General features: G+C 36.1%; 1 protein-coding gene across 32 annotated transcripts in view; it reads right to left on the reverse strand.

Moving 5' to 3' along the window:
* LOC110999013 (dystonin) overlaps positions 1–17009 on the reverse strand; it is a 215954-nt gene that overhangs the window by 52308 nt on the left and 146637 nt on the right. For 26 of the 32 annotated variants that reach the window (XM_022267872.2, XM_022267867.2, XM_045632553.1 and 23 more), the window contains 10 exons: positions 6576–16926; positions 4679–4825; positions 4104–4208; positions 3663–3781; positions 3236–3434; positions 2414–2641; positions 2080–2217; positions 1615–1838; positions 1080–1280; positions 469–666 (listed from right to left, as the gene is read on the reverse strand). In XM_022267872.2, coding sequence (XP_022123564.2) covers positions 469–666; positions 1080–1280; positions 1615–1838; positions 2080–2217; positions 2414–2641; positions 3236–3434; positions 3663–3781; positions 4104–4208; positions 4679–4825; positions 6576–16926 — 11910 coding nt within the window. The remainder of the gene's footprint in view (positions 1–468; positions 667–1079; positions 1281–1614; positions 1839–2079; positions 2218–2413; positions 2642–3235; positions 3435–3662; positions 3782–4103; positions 4209–4678; positions 4826–6575; positions 16927–17009) is intronic. The other 6 variants (XM_045632559.1, XM_045632557.1, XM_022267884.2 and 3 more) reach the window with 2 other exon arrangements.

A 17009-nucleotide genomic window follows, 5' to 3' on the forward strand; every position in this document is an offset into this window, starting at 1 on the left:
TAACTATTTGATGGAAACAAATTGTTTCAAAAATGTTTATGAAAACATTTATATATAACTAGCTGAAATGGCAAACGTCGTTTTGCCCTGTATATCATTTATGGTTATTGTGCCTCACTCGACATAGATAGGTAAAGTGTGTCGCGGACTTTTTTGTAGACATTTATAAGATCTACAATTACTTAGAACATTTTATGGTTCTATCTTTAATAGTTTAGGCAGGGTACGCAAAATAAGTACCTTTTTTTGGTTGATTTTTTACACCTTGTGTCCGAAAAACCCTAATATCTTACGGAACCCTATTTTTGTTCAAAATTAAATATAGCCTATATTACTCGTGGTTAATGTAGCTTTCGAATGGTGAAAGAATTTTTAAAATCGGTCTAGTAGTTTATGAGCCTATTCATTACAAACAAACAAAGTTTTCCTCTTTATAATATTAATGTAGATAACATTATTCAAACTTACCTAGAATGAGCCAAATCGGCTAATCTCGAAGCCAGCTCATCACTGGACATCCGGGCAAGGTCCCTCGAGTCCAACTCGGAGAGTTGCGCGTGCGCCGCTTCGAGTCGACTCGCGAGCTGATTGAACTGACTCAACTCGGACATCACTTCGTCCAAGAAATGGCCGCGTTTCGTCACGCGCTCTACTAATTTCTCGTATCTAAGACAAATAAATATTTTTAAGAAAAAATAAGAATTGTTACTGTGTTGAAAAAAGATAGAAAATTTATTTAAAAAAGGTTTTATTTAGAAGAAAATAAAAAAAAGAACAAAACTTAACTATCCATATAAAAAACGATGCTTAGTAAAAAGAGAAAGACTAGGAGTCCTTGTGTCATTGGCAGCCAGTATCTTCACATTACACATTATACTTGCATTTTATAATTCATCTAGTCAGCATAGAACACGTTGAGGAGTTTAGAAAGAAACAGACGCAAGTGTGTCTGACAAAAGTGTGTGACAAAGAAGATTTAAAAGAAACACACGCAAAAGTGTGTCTGACAAAAGTGTGTGACAAAGAAGATTTAAAAGAAACACACGCAAAAGTGTGTCTGACAAAAGCTTAAAATATACCTTGAGAATATGTCCTGCGCCCGCTGTTCCAGTTTGTTCGCGATACGTGCGTTGGATGGCGTCAGTGCGGCTTCACGGGCTGCGGCTTGCAACTGCCCAAGCGCCGCTCTTCTGCCTTCCACCTCCGCTTGAGAGATGCGCTGTTCGCGAATTTGCTCCTCAAGCCGCTCACGAATTAGTGACGCGGGTTTGGTTTGGGTCCTTTAAATAAAAATTTAGTCAAATTAATAATCTCCTATTTCCTCTTTCTCATGGTTCTCGGTACGTGGTTCATCTAGAAGTAAGTTCAAGAAAAGTCGAATATTCGTGATTAGCTACTACTTATAAATATTAGTATATATTTAATTTTAGTTATATATAAATGTTTTAGAAGAGAAGAAGGTGTTTCTTTTTTTATTGTTCTATATTAGGGTTGCCTGGAATAAATATCTTGTTAGCGATGAGGCCGCCCGTTGTTATAATGTAACCTATTTTTTTATATGTATGATTTTGTATACTAAGTAAAAAATAAATATTAGATTTTTCTAAAACTAACTTGTAATTATTCTCAGCCTGGTTGAGCCAGTTGGCCTGGGTCTCGGCCGCATCCTGAATGCCCTGACACTGCAGAAGTGCCGACTCCAACTCCCCACATTTGCCAGCGACGGCGTCACTCATCTCTTTGTACCGGTCTTGCAGTTCAATGACTGGAACTTCCAGTTGACGTATTTCTGAAGGTGTGAGGTTACCCTCAAGGGATTTGACTAGTTGGTCGCAAGCCTGAAAAAATAATTTAATTAAAAAACCCATAAAAAAATTGACTTAAAATTAATGGATATATTTTTATCAGAACCTTTAATAATAACCACTTAGAGATTTTTGATTAATAAAACTGCTTCATATGTAAAAAAAAATCTATTTTTCTGTTTTTTCCACCGATGTAAAGTTTTTCCTGGGGATTCGAATCGGTCTCAAAACTCTAAAGCTACCAAATAAAGTACAATATCCTAAAACTTCTTACATCTTTGACGTTGTCAATGAGTCTTCCCTGAGACAATATCTCGTTGTGCAGAGTCTTGGCTCTCGACAGCTGAGATTCCACAGCTCGGGGTTCACCTGCCACGCCCTCAGATAGGACAGTACGGATTTGAGGTTCCAACTGTAAAAAAATAAAAATAAACTGTTTTAATATGAAATCAAGAAGACTTCAAAAAGTTTAAAGCATTTTATTTTTTTTTAATCCAAAAAGATTTTTCTGGAATTTATTTATACCTATTTTTTAAATTATTTATGAATATTACAAACAGTAAAAGAACAGTAAACTACATCAAGTGTTTATTAACAAAAGTACTCACCGACTGCATCCATCTCTGAGCGCGCTGTACAGCCTCCCTGTATCTTGAAGAGCCGTCGGTGGCCATCCTGAGCCGGTCCAAAAGGCGTTGGGCCCTAGAGGCGAGCTCTCCGTGTCTCCTTCTCGCGAGACCCGCATGTTCGCGTACGGCACTATCTACGGGCACGGGCACGTGCGACAGACGCGCGGGTAACGACGTACGATAATCGTTCAGGATGTTGAGGAATTCCTGAAAGATACATTATTTTTATTATAACTATATGTCAATGAAAAGTTACGTAAAAGGTAATCGCAAAATATAATAATAATAATTTATTTATTTTTCTCCCTTAAACATTAACAATAATAATTCATAATATAGTGACAGTATTGGGAGACTGGTTTCCAAACTAGGTAAGAACCTGTGATATGGATAACCAGGCTTCCATTCCATAGCAAGATCTGAAGATATGATGCTTAAAAAGTCGGAAAAATTGGAAAATACAATAATAACAGTTTTATTTAGTAGAGGGTTTTTATTTACAAGAAAGCGTCTATGATAATGAAATTTTGAATTGGTACGGCTAAAATCCTTAACCAATTAAATACCTTGAATACATTGTTTATTTAATATAGATCTATACAGCCCATTACAGCGATCGAACGCGTATATTAACGCGAAATAACAATACATAATAAAAACCTGCTTTTCATCAACATTGCACCCGTGCGAAGCTGGGGCGGGTCACTAGTTATATTTATAAACACTGCCATGATTCCGAGAGAATCGTCAATTCCTTTTTTTACATTCACGCAGTTTTTATAATAAATATTGGCTACACACCTTGCTTTCGTCCACAAACTTCTGGGCAGCCATAGTGATGAAACGCAGATCTGCTTGGTGCGCTATGACGTCAGACACAAAATCTCTGACATCATCGCTTTGTCCTGCCAGGTTGTCAACCTTTGACAAAGCCACTTCCTTGTCTTCGAGAGTGCGGTAGGCACCTTCCATCCAGGTGTTGAAAGCATTAAGTTCATTCCTGAAAGGAAAAGACAATTTTAAACTGGAATTTGAGCCGAATCCACTCTATCTCTGGTTATCAAATCCAGGACGACTGTGCCTCAACTATGAAGTTCTCGAATTTAGACTTGGTAAAATGAATTTAAAATACCGTAACATTCTACAAATTTATAATTTCAACTAAATTAAAGTAATCCAACATAACATAGATATTTTTAACATTATATATATATTTTTTGCAACTTACGTAAACTTCCCAAGTTCGTCTCTCGCGACCACAAGTTTTCTCAACATTTTATCGCATTTGTCCGTACATTTGTCACAGCGCTGTTTCAGCTGTCTCACTCCACGTTCCAATGCTGCCACCTATCGGGTAAATATTTACAATTAGTTTTAATTTAATACAACATCGGAAGTATTTTTATTAATTTATACTACTTTTCGCTAAAATTGTTTGATATAGTTTTTCGTATATTTCTACAAATTATATTTTGTAAATATATATATATAAGTTCTTACAGGTTGAAAATTTTAATAACATTACAATTGTTTTTAGTTATTGTTAAAATAATAATTTAGTCTTTTTTTAAACTGGTAAATTAAAAGAATCGATCACTCGACTTTTTTTATCTAAGTTTGACAGATGATTTCGTTTACATGATACGACAAGATCTGAATAACAGCTTACCTCATGTGGAGCTAACACATCACTTCCAGAGACCAGAAGTTGCTTCGCCTGATCGGCACAAGCTGATACTTGACGTTGGTGACTGTCCAGGTCATCCTTGATGAGCTGAAATATGAGAAAGACTATTTTAAAGCATGAACACGACAAGGTACACTTCTTAGGAAACATGTCCTATTAAGAGAGAAAAGAGCCTGGTGAACATAAAGACAGTAGAGATTTATCGAATTGAATGTTAATTTAATCAGATACTTTAATTTTTCAATATTGCACTCGAAGTCGAGCTTTCGGAACTTAAGAGAGTGGACCGGTAGTATCATGCAAGATACCCGGCAATTCAAATTGATAGCAGCGAATCTACAGCAATAAAGTGGCACAAGAAAAATAATTAAGTAAAAAAAAAATACGAATAGAAGAATTCTGGATCGTGTGATCTTATTACAAAACAAGAAATTACGTTGCATAGAAGGTGAGCCGCCATAAATATGCAAGTATTCAAGTGTTCAGTGACAATTTCGCCTTTACAGATAACTAAAACACCAGGTATCCATCATTATTATCTAAATGGCAGAACATACTTTCAATATATTTATCTGGTTACGAAGTTCATCCATGTCCTCCTTCACCGCTTCTTGGTTCGCCAGTCTCTCTTCCACCACTGCGATCCATTCCAATAACTTCGACAGGGTCTCATCGCAAAGCCTGTATTTCTCTTCGACTGCTTGCTACATAAATAACATAATATTAGTACTCTTGTATACGACTATAATGGGCAAAACCCATAACAATATTTTGCACTACATATTATACAATGCTTACTAAAAGCAGTGCCTTTCGATCACAAGGTGCGCTACAGTGAATATTGATTAAAAAAATTAACGAATTTAAACTCGTATTATATTAATTGATATAGACTCGATCCTGAGTCTAGCTGGCCACGAGTGCTTTAAGGCATTCGAAACGTCGATTTAAATGAGTAATAAATTTGCGTTAAATCCGTTAAAAAGTTTTATTCACATATGTAGTTCTCGCATAAACAGTGAAACTATATATAACTAGATATACAGTTCTACCCAAGCCTCTAGAAGCAGAACTACAGAGCGCAGACGATACCCAACATACGACAAGACAACATAGATCATGAGTGTGAAGAAACACATCCTGTTTTGGTGCGTCAACAAAAGGTGCAAAAAGCGTGGCATGCAAGCTGTGTACAATGCAAATGAAATTTGCAATTCGAGCATGGTAATGGTATCAACATCTTCGTTTGTATTAATGTTAGAGTTATGTGTTAAGATAATAATAAAATAATAGAAATACCTCGGTAGATATCTGAAACTCGGAAAGTTTTCGTTTTAAATTTAAATGTACATTCATATGATTTCACTGACACTTAACTACATGGAGATCTCATTTCATTTGTTGATTAAAGCATCGAAAATAAATTGCAAAAAAACACCAAAACAAATGATATAAGTTCCCATCAAGACGCTTAATACAACGGTAATGAACGTATAAATACTACCTTTGTGTTTGCAGAAAATGTTTTACCATTTGATATTGTGAATGTTTGCACCGCGGGTTTCCGACTAGCATCACTCATGCATCCGAAAATCGAAAATAAACATAATATTATACCCCAAGGAATGAGTATATCGGAACGTATATTTAATGGTATAATGCTAAGTGATATCAATATTAAACCAGTTGTCATAGATCACTGGTTTCCAAATGAGGAAGCAAACATAGGAAAGCGAGAGACCGATGCCGACATTGCGTCTATTTCGACCTCTCTAGACATTCTTAGCACAAAGTGAATATGGATGTTAGATATTTTGTGATGATTCTTTTAAATCGTCGTTAATATGATCCCTCAAAGGCAAGCATTCACGATTTAGCTCAAAAGGGCTCTTTAGCATCGCAGGCAACAGCTGGAAATAAAAAACAACATACATCGAGCCTTATTACAAATGTGAAAGCACATTAATCCTTTACAACTTATTGGTTGCTTCTTATTGAAGTACACATTCTTCTCATTATAATTCTTAAACGTAAAAACTAAGATATTGTAAAATAAACAAACGCAATTAGTTGTAAAGTGTAATTACCTAATCTTAGGCATCTAAATTTACGAAATAAATAAACAATATCGAAGTTAGGATTTCAATTATATTTTAATAACATTCGATTTTTAAATAAAAAAATTAAACATTGTAGAATACAGTGTAATCTAGTGTAAAATTAATTTTAGTGCCTTGCTGGTCATAGACATTTCTATTGTAACATTTTCACTAAAAGCTTTTATGATACGATGATTATGCCACCTATTTATAAAAAAAAGTGAGTGACGTTGTGCCATGCTCAATTTAAGCCACACGCTTAAACAAGATCACCAAGGAATGGGAAAATAAAAAGTAAAAGCAACACCTCGGCTTTGTTAAAGCACAACGATTGAGAAAAATAAAACAAACTCACCCTGGTTTCTGCTGGCAGTAAGTAACCCTTCTTAAAAGCTTTGACCAAATCGAGACTGATGCCTTTCTTCGGATCAATCGTGATTGTTCCTTCTACTGGATTTATTAACTGTTGTTCGATTGCTTGTACCAATGGCAAGATTTTCCCGGTCTCTGGATCTTTCACAACTGTGCTAGACGGATCGACAATACCCTGCTGTATCGCTTCGCCTAAAGTTAATTTCTTCCTATCGATAACGCTTGTAGTAATAAATGGGTCGTTCAGAGCTCCAGTTGTTGGATTATAAATACCAAAGTTAATAGTTTCAATCAAACTAAAGCTCTTCTTAGGGGTCATTAGAAGACCCGATTCGATAGCAGCGTTGAGTGTATTCAGTTTGGATGTTTCAGTATCTAATATGTTGCCCTTTTCGGCATCCATCAGCCCTTTACGGAAAGCCTCAGGAAGCTTGACTAACCTCTTTTTGAGATTATCTTTAATGAGCGCAGTGTCTGAATCAATATATCCCAAAATTGCAGCGTCTTTGATGGATAATACCTCTTTGGATTGTGGATCAATAAACCGAGCGTTAGTAACATTCAGGTGACCCTGTTCTATAGCTTCCTCGAAAGTTAACGGTTGCCTAACATAAACGATTAAACTGTTTTCAAAATTAAAGCAAAGTGTTTTAGGATTCTGTGTGTCAAAGAGGCCTTTAACGTTTTTGTCAATTATGCCCTCCGTAATACCTAGTTTTAGCGGAATGTATTTATTTTTGTGAGGATCTTTTATTAAAGCGGTTTCTGGATCGATAAATTCATATTTTATGGCTTCGTCTAAAGTAAACTCGCGTAACAAAGGTTCTTTCGACGACAACTCGGAAACGTAGCGTTTGGATACTGTTTGACTAGTGATAGGCTGTGCAATCGTTATAAGAAGTCCTTTATCAAAAGCGATATCAAGGGAATATGTTTTCTTCGCCTTAGTGTCAAGAACTCTTGCTTTGATAATATCCACATCACCCTGTTGTATAGCATTAAGTAAAGGTTTGAATTTTCCCGATGAACTGTCTTTAACAACAGTTAATTCAGGATTAATAAGACCTATTTCGATAGCTTTTTTGATATCAACAAACTCATTGTTGGTAGGGTCAACTACTTTTGCATTATCTGCCCTAAAAAGACCGTTCTTTATAACTTCTTCTAAGCTCAGATTTTTCTTGGAAGTGACGATTAATCCCCGATGTTTGGCGTCAAGTAAATTAATTTGGCTACCATTCGGTAAAATATATACACTATTATTTTCATCTACAATACCACTTTCAATAGCTTCAGGTAGTTTAATATATTTATTCGATTGGATGTGTTTGACGAGAGAGGTTTCGGGATTAATTAATTCTTCAGCGATTGCATATTTAAGAGATATCTTTCTGTCTGTGACTGGATGAACAAATACTAATTCCGAAATATTGTACATATTCATAGCAAGTGCGTCATATAACGAAAAGCCGGCACTTTCAATATCTACAATTAGGCCTAGACTCATTGCTTCAGATAAAGATATTTGGACATCAGAACCGGGCTCCTTAAACATACCGCTCCTACGGTCAATTATATCACTTCGACAACACTCAGCCAATGTGAGGGGTTTTTCAGATTTTTTATCAAAATAGCAAAGAAACTTAGGACTAATGATGGAACGTCTAATCGACTCGTGTAACGTTATTTTACGACCTGTAATGGGATCTACAATTTTACCTAAAGCATCGTCATATATCCCCTGATGCAATGCTCTCTGTAAGCTTATGGGAGCTTTTCCGTCAACTAGCAAACCAATTTCAAAAGCTTTGTGAAGACTTATTGCTTCATTATCGCTATTTATATTTTTTATCTTACCACTTTCGTCATCAATTACACCAGTTTCAAGACATTCGGAAATAGTAATTTTGTCCCATTTACCAAGTCTATTATCTTGTATGTGAACGGATTGGGGGTCAATGAGGTTTATCTTTATTGCCTCAGATAATGTATATTTTTTACCCGATTGCGGATCCATAAAGAGACCGGTGATTTCATTGTAAACACCCTTTTCAAGCGCTTCTATAAGAGAGAGCGGTCTACGAACTTCAACTAAAATACCTCTCTCGAAAGCTTCGCGGAAGTCAACTCTTTCATCACCTAATGATATTGTTCCGGTTCTGCCATCCACAATACCTTTATCTACAGCAAATTCGAAAGGAATTACTTTACCTCCAACGTGAACTAGAGTAGATTGGGGATCAATCATTCTTTTCTTAATAGCCCTATCGGTTTGAACTTTTTCTTTACTATGTGGGTGTGAAAATTTACCTGTTTTTGGATCATAAAATCCTTTAAAAACAGCTTCAGGCAAACTAAGTTTACGTTTCGCTGGAAGAATAAGACCACGCTCAGAAGCATCAGTCAAAGAAATTTTATCGCCTTGTATTGGATCTCTTACTTTGCCTTCTTTTGAGTCAATAATACCTTCATTGATGGCGTCATTAAGTGAAATTATTTCACCAGTTACAGAATTTTTCACTGTAAGTGCTTCAGGATTAATATTACCCACCTCAATTGAATCTGCTAATGTCATTGGTTTGTCATTTATAGTTATCAGACCAGTTTCTGAATCATAAAATCCTTGGACTAACCCTTCCTGTAAAGTCCAGGGCTTTTTGTCATTAAGTAAATATCCTTTTTCATTAGCATCCTTTAAATTTAAGGGTGGTGATGTTAGAATACCCTGTTCTAAATCTATCAAACCCAATTTTACAGCTCGATCAAAAGCTACAACAGTCTCGGTTTTGTCATCTTTTATTTTAACGTCCGATGTATCAACCAATTGGTCATGAATAGCCTTGCGCAATGAAACAATTTCACCTGTTTTAGGGTTCAATATTTTGCAGGTGTCTGGTGAGTAATATCCCAATTCAATTATATCAAATAAAGTGAATGTAACCGCTTTAGTGGCCACAAGTCCACTGCGTAATGCGCTGTCCAAAGGCATCACAACACCAGTCTTTTTGTCGGTAATTTTTCCGGTGTCTGGATTTAACAATTTTGTTTCTATTGCTTCTACTAAAGGTATGTACTTTTCTAACGCGGTATCTTTTATTTCAGATATAGTTGGATGTAAAATATTTCGTGACACTGCATCTCCTACAGTAACTAATTGTTCCGTAGCACTATCCTTAATTTTTCCAGAAATAGGTTCATACATATTATTGTCAATTGCGGCTTCAATAGATATTGGTCTACGCGAGAATGTAAGAATACCCTTTTGAATAGCAACACTTATTTCTATTCTTTCTTGTGTTTCAATAAACGTGATAAATCCGTTGCAAACTTCAATTGTTCCTCGGTCAACCGCTTCTAAAATCGTTATCGTTTCTTTTGTTACCGGTATTGTTATATACAGCGTATCTTGATCAATAACTCCTTTTTGTATAGCATCGGAAATAGGAATGATTTCACCTGTATTAGGATCCTGAATTTCACCTGTGCAGGCATTGTATGTACCATTTTCTAATGCAGTTTCTATGCTAACAAGTTCTAAGATCGATATGTCCTCTGGTTTTTCCACGATCCATCCAATTCGTACACATTCTAAAAATGACACACGTTTCCCAGTTTTGGGATTTACCATTTGTCCAGTTAATTTATCAATAATTGGTTTGGTAATAGCTTCGTCAAATGGAATAAACGTGTCCGATTTGGAACTTAAATCTTTTACTAAAATTGAATTAGGATCAAATACCTGGAGACCATAAACAAGTTCTTCAAACGATATTTTGGCTCCGGTTTCAGGATTTACAAACCCTTGCTTTTCGATATCATATACTCTCATCTCTGATAGTTCTTCTGGAGTCAATTTTGATGATATAGCTATGTGCGTTTTGGGCTGAGAAACTCTAACAACAACGCAACTTTTAGAAACAACATCTACCGGTGTAAATCTGCTAATTTGTTCCTGATCAATAGAATCCTGAACAGTAAGAGGCATTTCAGAGCCATTTACAATAATTCTGCAAATCTTTGGTTCAATTTTACTTTCTGTGATTGCATCAATTAATGGTATATTTTCAAAAAGAATTTTAGTTTTTTCGGTTCTTTCTTTTGTGGCAGCATTTTCTATTATTTCTTCGGTATCCCTTAATGGCTGCTTCTCTGCATCTATTAGCTTAGCTGATTCATTTTTGATATCATGTATACTAGTAACATCTAACCTTTGAGGTTTTTCGAAATCTTGTACCAGGTCAAGGGTATTCCTGTCAACTGAAGATGGTACAGCAGACTGTTTGATGTTGACTGGATAAGATCCATGATTATCTGGTATGTCTAAAGACTTCACTTGTATCGCGCCACTAAGGGCTTCCGTGTTTTGTATTACTTGGCTTGCTTGACTTTTACTGTCCTCAGACATTACGTCTTTTACGAGTTCTACTGTTTTTGATATTGCTAATATAGGTGCTCCTACAATTGCGACTAGGCCTAATTTAGCAGCTTCCGTAAAAGAGATGTTTTTTCCACTATTGTCCTGTACGTCACCGTTGTCTTTATTGATTATTCCTTTGCTAAGAGCATCACTTATATTAATTTTCTGTTGAGATTTAGGGTCCAAAATTGTTACTGCAACAGGTGGAATACGTCCTTCACTTACAGCAGATATAACGTCACTGATTCTTCCTGTTTCTGTGGATATAATCACGTTTCTTTCTGTATCATATACTATTCCAGGTGTTACTTCTACCAAATGAGAAACAGGCTCAGTAACTTTGAAAGACTCTGCAAGGGTTTCATCTGGTTTGCTTTTTAGTTTTTCCTGTCGTGGCGAATGGCTATAAATATCACTTTGTGAAGATTCAATTATTTTATCGTTAACAATATTTAATGCCGGTCCAGCACTTGATCCTTTATTTTGTACTAATGTCCCATTTTCGCTGGTTGTCATAGATATAGGGGCTGTTACTGAGTCAGTGACTTTAGATTCTCGAGTTGGATTCTTTGATGGGATTTTTACCATAGATTCAGCCAAATTATCATTATTTTCATGTTTGATAAATTCAGTGGTTACATTCTTCAAGTTTGATTGAAAATCATTCAAAGATTGTTTTTCATATACTAAATTAGTTGATTCTGTTATAATTTTAAAAGATTCTGATTCTGTATAGGAAGATTGTTGTGTAACAGCTGCGTCCTCAGACGCAAGTGCTTTTTGATCTATTTGTGTAACTAACTCAGCGTCATTTTTACTTCTTTGACCGTTATCTTCCGTTATCTTAACTTTGACATCCTTATTCAAGTCAATTAATTTAGACTTAGTATCTTTATTCTGGGCATCCTTTTCAACACCTCGATTTTCAGGCTTGTCGATAGAAATAATTGCTTTCCTAGTGGACAATTCGGTTACAGTTTTGACGGCATCATCATTTTCTATTAAATTAGACTTTTCATTTACATTAGGCTCCATTATTTTATTAGTCACTATTTTTGCACCCTGTACGAGAGCCATTCCTGCGAGAACAGGGGCTCCTACAATTGCAACCAAACCCATTTTTGCAGCTTCTTTAATGTCAAAAGACTTTCCTGAATCTGGCTCTTGAATTTTTCCTGTTTTCTTGTCTAATAATCCAGTTTTTAATGCTTTCTTCAGAGTTACTGGTTTGCCAGAATTTATGTCATATATAATGCCTTCTGGATTAATAATCCTTTGTTCTAAAGCTTCTCCGAATGTTACCATTTTGTTTTGAGATCTTGGATCTCTGTATTTTCCTGTTTTGTCATCAAATAAAAGATCAAAAGCCTCATTAAGGTCAAGCATCTCCACATTTTTTAAGTTTTCGGCAGTCATTTTCTCTTCTGGAGCAGCTGTGTTTAAAAGGCCCGTTTTAACAGCTTTAAAGATAGAACAAGTATTTCCTGTGTTAGGATGAGTAAAAGTATTATCATCCAAGTTTATGTATCCAAATTCCAGCGCTTCTTTGAAATTAATCATTGAACAATTGGTAACGAACTCTTCCTTCTTAGTCTGTTCGTCTCTGACAATGCCTTTTTGACGGGCTTCTTCTATAGAAATAATTTCTCCCGTTTTTATGTTTTTAACCTCCTTTGCATTGACCAGAACATAATCAGATAATAGCTCTACCATTTTTGTTGTAACTGTATGCTGGGAAGAAAATGTTTCAGTGATTGTTGTAATGACACCTTTAATATCTAAGGATTTTTCATTTGGCTCTATGATAAGTAAACCTTGTTCCAAAGCTTTGTCAATTGACATAACTTGATTAGATTTTGGATCAGTAAATGTGCCCTTGTTAAAATTAACTAAGCCTTCTTTAAAAGCCTTTTCGAGAGTCGTCGCTGTCTTGGTATCGTAGGGGTAAGGGATTGCCATTATTATTTTATTTTCTATTGCCTCGTGCAAGGGAATTAATTTATTGGTAAGAGGTTGTTTAAAGGTACCTGTTTCTTGGTTTACCATGTCATACTTAATTGCTATTGGTAGTGTTATAGCTGCAGGTGGAATGTCACACAGGACTTCTCTTTCGGGGAAAACGCCTAAATTTGTTGCTGACAATAAATCTGCAGGTCCGTGACTAGTTTGTATTATATTTTTTTCATCATCAATTATTCCATGCGAAATTGCATCAGAAATATTTATATCACCGCCAGGGTAAATTGTTATTGAAGATAATGGGTCAACAATATCGCATATTATAGCTTCCTTCAAGTTCAAGAGAGAACCACTTTCAGGATGAATGATTTTACCAGATGTGGCCTCTAAAAGTCCCTGTTCTAACAGTTCAGGTATTGTTAGCGGTCTAAATAGGGGTAACAGTAGTTCACCATGACCGCTTTCATCCAACATACCTCTGTTCAGTGCTTCCTTTATATCCATAGTATCACCACGTATGGGATCCTGAATACAACCCATGTCTTTATCTATGCACTTTAAGTCTATCGCCCGATCTAGGGTAAAGGGTGTTCCGTCTTCATATTTATTGTTAGAAACTCTCTTCAAAATCGATGCTGTGCGTTCATCAATTAAACTTTCATCATATGCTTCTTTCACTGTGATTACTCGTTTTCTTAGTTTCTGTAAAATAGTTGGTTTAGAGTCCCCCGCTTGTTCACCTATTGAATTTAACTGATTAGGATAGTATTTCGGTATATTGTTTAACTGTTCGTCCGTTAGTTCGACAACTTTAGGACCGATAACATTCTTATTACGCTGTATCTTAATAGGAAAATCTGAACTCGTAATTTGTTGTGTATCGGTTAATCTCCCTTCAGAAACGATTGTTTTTGGTTGTATTGACGTATCTGTTCCATCTTTTTGAACAGATACTGACTCATCATTGGGTGTTTTTTCTCTCAATGATTCCTCGTATTGTTTGTACGTATTGGTGTCAACTAAACCTCTTTCATACGCAACTTCCATAGGCACCTCCTCTCCTGTTTTATGATCGACCACCATAGTACTTTTAACAAGCTGAATTATTTTTGAGGCGGCAACTAAGGGAGCCCCTACAACCGTAACTAATCCTATTTTAGCGGCATCATTTAAACTAATTTTCTGACCAGATTCGTGAAGGTATTGCGCGGTATTTTTATCAACAATTCCTTTATTTAAAGCTTGATTCAAATTAATTACTTCTCTTGTTTGAGGGTCTAAAATTTTGACGGAATCGCTAGGCACTAAACCTTGTTCTATAGCTTCAATGATATTGCCGGAGGTACCCGAAGTGGTAGAAATAAATAACGCAGTTGAGGGATCATAGATGACCCCGGGCTTTACTTGTACTGGTTCGAGAACAGATTGATCCTCTGTCAACACAACGCTTGGTTCTTGTACGTCAGTTACGTCCATTTTATCTGGCATTCCTGACATAGATGTAAATGTTATAACTTTTTGGGAATGGGAAGATGTTGAAAGGCTAATAAATAATATGTAATTTTTCGCAATAGCATCTTTCATTGTAAGATTTCCGTTAGGATGAATATATTGGCCTTTGCTATCTAAAATATGACGTTCTACTGCCTTATCTAACAGCAATTTGTTTTTAGATTTAGGATCAACTACGTGTGCCGATTCATTATTAATTAGGTTTAATTTTAATGCTTCCTTAAGGTCAAGAACTCTGTCAGTACCTGGAATAACAAAAATACCATTAACTGGGTCAAAAAGGTTCAGCTCAATGGCCTCCTTTAGAGTCCATCCACCTCGTGGTAGTTCAATGGTATTTTTCTTAATAGTCAGGGATGTTACCAACGGTTCAGTTTCCATGGATGTTGAGGTTTTTACTTCTCTTGCGATGCTTTCCTTGAGTTTTGAGTCAATGACAAAGTCAGGACTTTTTATAGTTTCTGGTTGATTATCGTACTCTACTTTACTCTCGGGGCTAGGCGGAAGTTCTTTTATAAATGATTTTTTTGTAATTTTTAACTCTACAACTTGGCCTGGCATTAAATCTTTTCTCGCCACTCGGTCAGAGATTCTAGTAACGCGCGGGTCATTTTGGTCAACCCCTAAAATTCCCTCATCTAACGCTTGTTGAATTGGAAACACTGTGCCCGTAGTGGGATCTGTGAATGTTTGAGTATTTTCATCTATTAAACCACGTCTTACCGCTTCAGAGAAAGTTATGATCGTTTCTAATTTGTTTCTTTCGCTAGTATTTGTTACTGTGACATAACGCTTAACAGTTTTAGTTACTGTCTGTACCGTTAGTGTAATGTTTAAAAGTGAATTTAACAATGCAGCTCCTTCAGGTGTTATTATGTTTAATTCGACAGCTTTATTAAATGGAATGGGCTTTTTAGAAATAGGCTCTAGGAGATAACCGGTTTTAGAATCAAGGACACCTTTAAAAACGGCGTCTAACACAGAAAGTTCATTATCACTTTCATATACTCCTATTTTCCGACTAAACATTTCCAAAACCTCGGGACGTACAATCGATACCTTTGTACAATCCTCTATAAACACAAAATCACCACTTTCTGACTTAAGGAATGTTTCACCATTTACATATTTAAGATAACCTTTACCAAGAGCTACGTTAAAGGATACGAATTCACCGGTTTTTGGATCTCGAAAACCGTCTATATCGAATAAAGACCTCTGTGACACCGATGTTATAAGACCACGATCTACTGCTTCTGGTATACTACAAATTTCACCGGTTAAATTATCGCGATATTTATTGTCGGGTAATATAATTCTGGCAGCCAACGCTTCAGATAGGGTTAAAAGCTGTCCAGAAGTCGTATCAGTAACGCATTTGATTATATCACTATCGAGTACACCTGTGGATATTGCTTCTAAAATACTAAGATGTGACTTATTGGCTGCAGATAAAATTTTACCATCATTCGTCATCAAGCTTTTATCACATATATCTTTTAATGTCATTGGTTTACAAATGAAACGCTTAGCTGCAGCGTCTTTGAAAGATAGCTTTTCTTTTGTAACATTGTGTACATATTTAGAATGTTTAGTATTAATTAAATTCATCTCCAACGCTTCAGCAAGCGTAACTTTTGTATCATTCTTCTGGTCAACAATTTCCCTAACATTTGGGTTTATAAGTTCATTATTAATTGCTACGTCTAATTGAAACCTATCACCGGAGTTTCGATCCAAGATCCAACCACTGTTGTCTACAAGTTCTTGACTAATCGCGTCTGATAAAGACAAAGCACTCGATTTTATTTTTATTATCTCGTTATATATGAGGTAGCCTCGCTGATAGGCTTCTGCTATGGTAATATAAGTTCCATTAGGCAGTCTATAAAGACCTCTCTGCAAATCAACTTGACCACGATTTACCGCATCCGATATACTCATTCCTTGATTTGGTTCACTTTCGACAGTCACCTTAATGCGCTTCTCCGCCGGATCTGAGAGTCCTTGTTCTGCATCGTAGAGTTCTCTTTGGATGGCTTCTAGCAATGTGACTTCGTTACCATCTTCAGTCATGCCGCAAGGCCCTGTCAGCCTCGCAGCTAGTTTGGGGTCGATGAGGCCTTCCTTCGCAGCTTCTTCAATTGTTATTGTTTGCCTTGTATCAGGAGAAGATAATAATCTCCCTGTTCGTACGTCTAATATTCTCATACTAATCGCTTGACCGACTGTCAATATTTCCCTTGTTTCAGGGTGAATAATACCTCTGGATTCAATTATATTAGGGCCCTCATACATTTTGTGGACTCGTTTAAGATTTCTTAGATCAGGTCGGTCTTCGTCGGGCGATATAGATTTATTTTTGTAATTAGGGAGCTTGCCATTGGTCATTGTCTTAACAGATGAATGACCATCTAATTCCGTTGTGTGTGAAGTTTTCACAAATCTGTCAGGCGAGGGAATAACGAGGCCGTTAGAGAATAATCATCGTTTGCAGTGAATTAACCTAGCTAAAATTAAAACTATTAC

Source organism: Pieris rapae, chromosome 20, assembly GCF_905147795.1.
Source record: "Pieris rapae chromosome 20, ilPieRapa1.1, whole genome shotgun sequence".
NCBI classification, from domain to species: domain Eukaryota; kingdom Metazoa; phylum Arthropoda; class Insecta; order Lepidoptera; family Pieridae; genus Pieris; species Pieris rapae.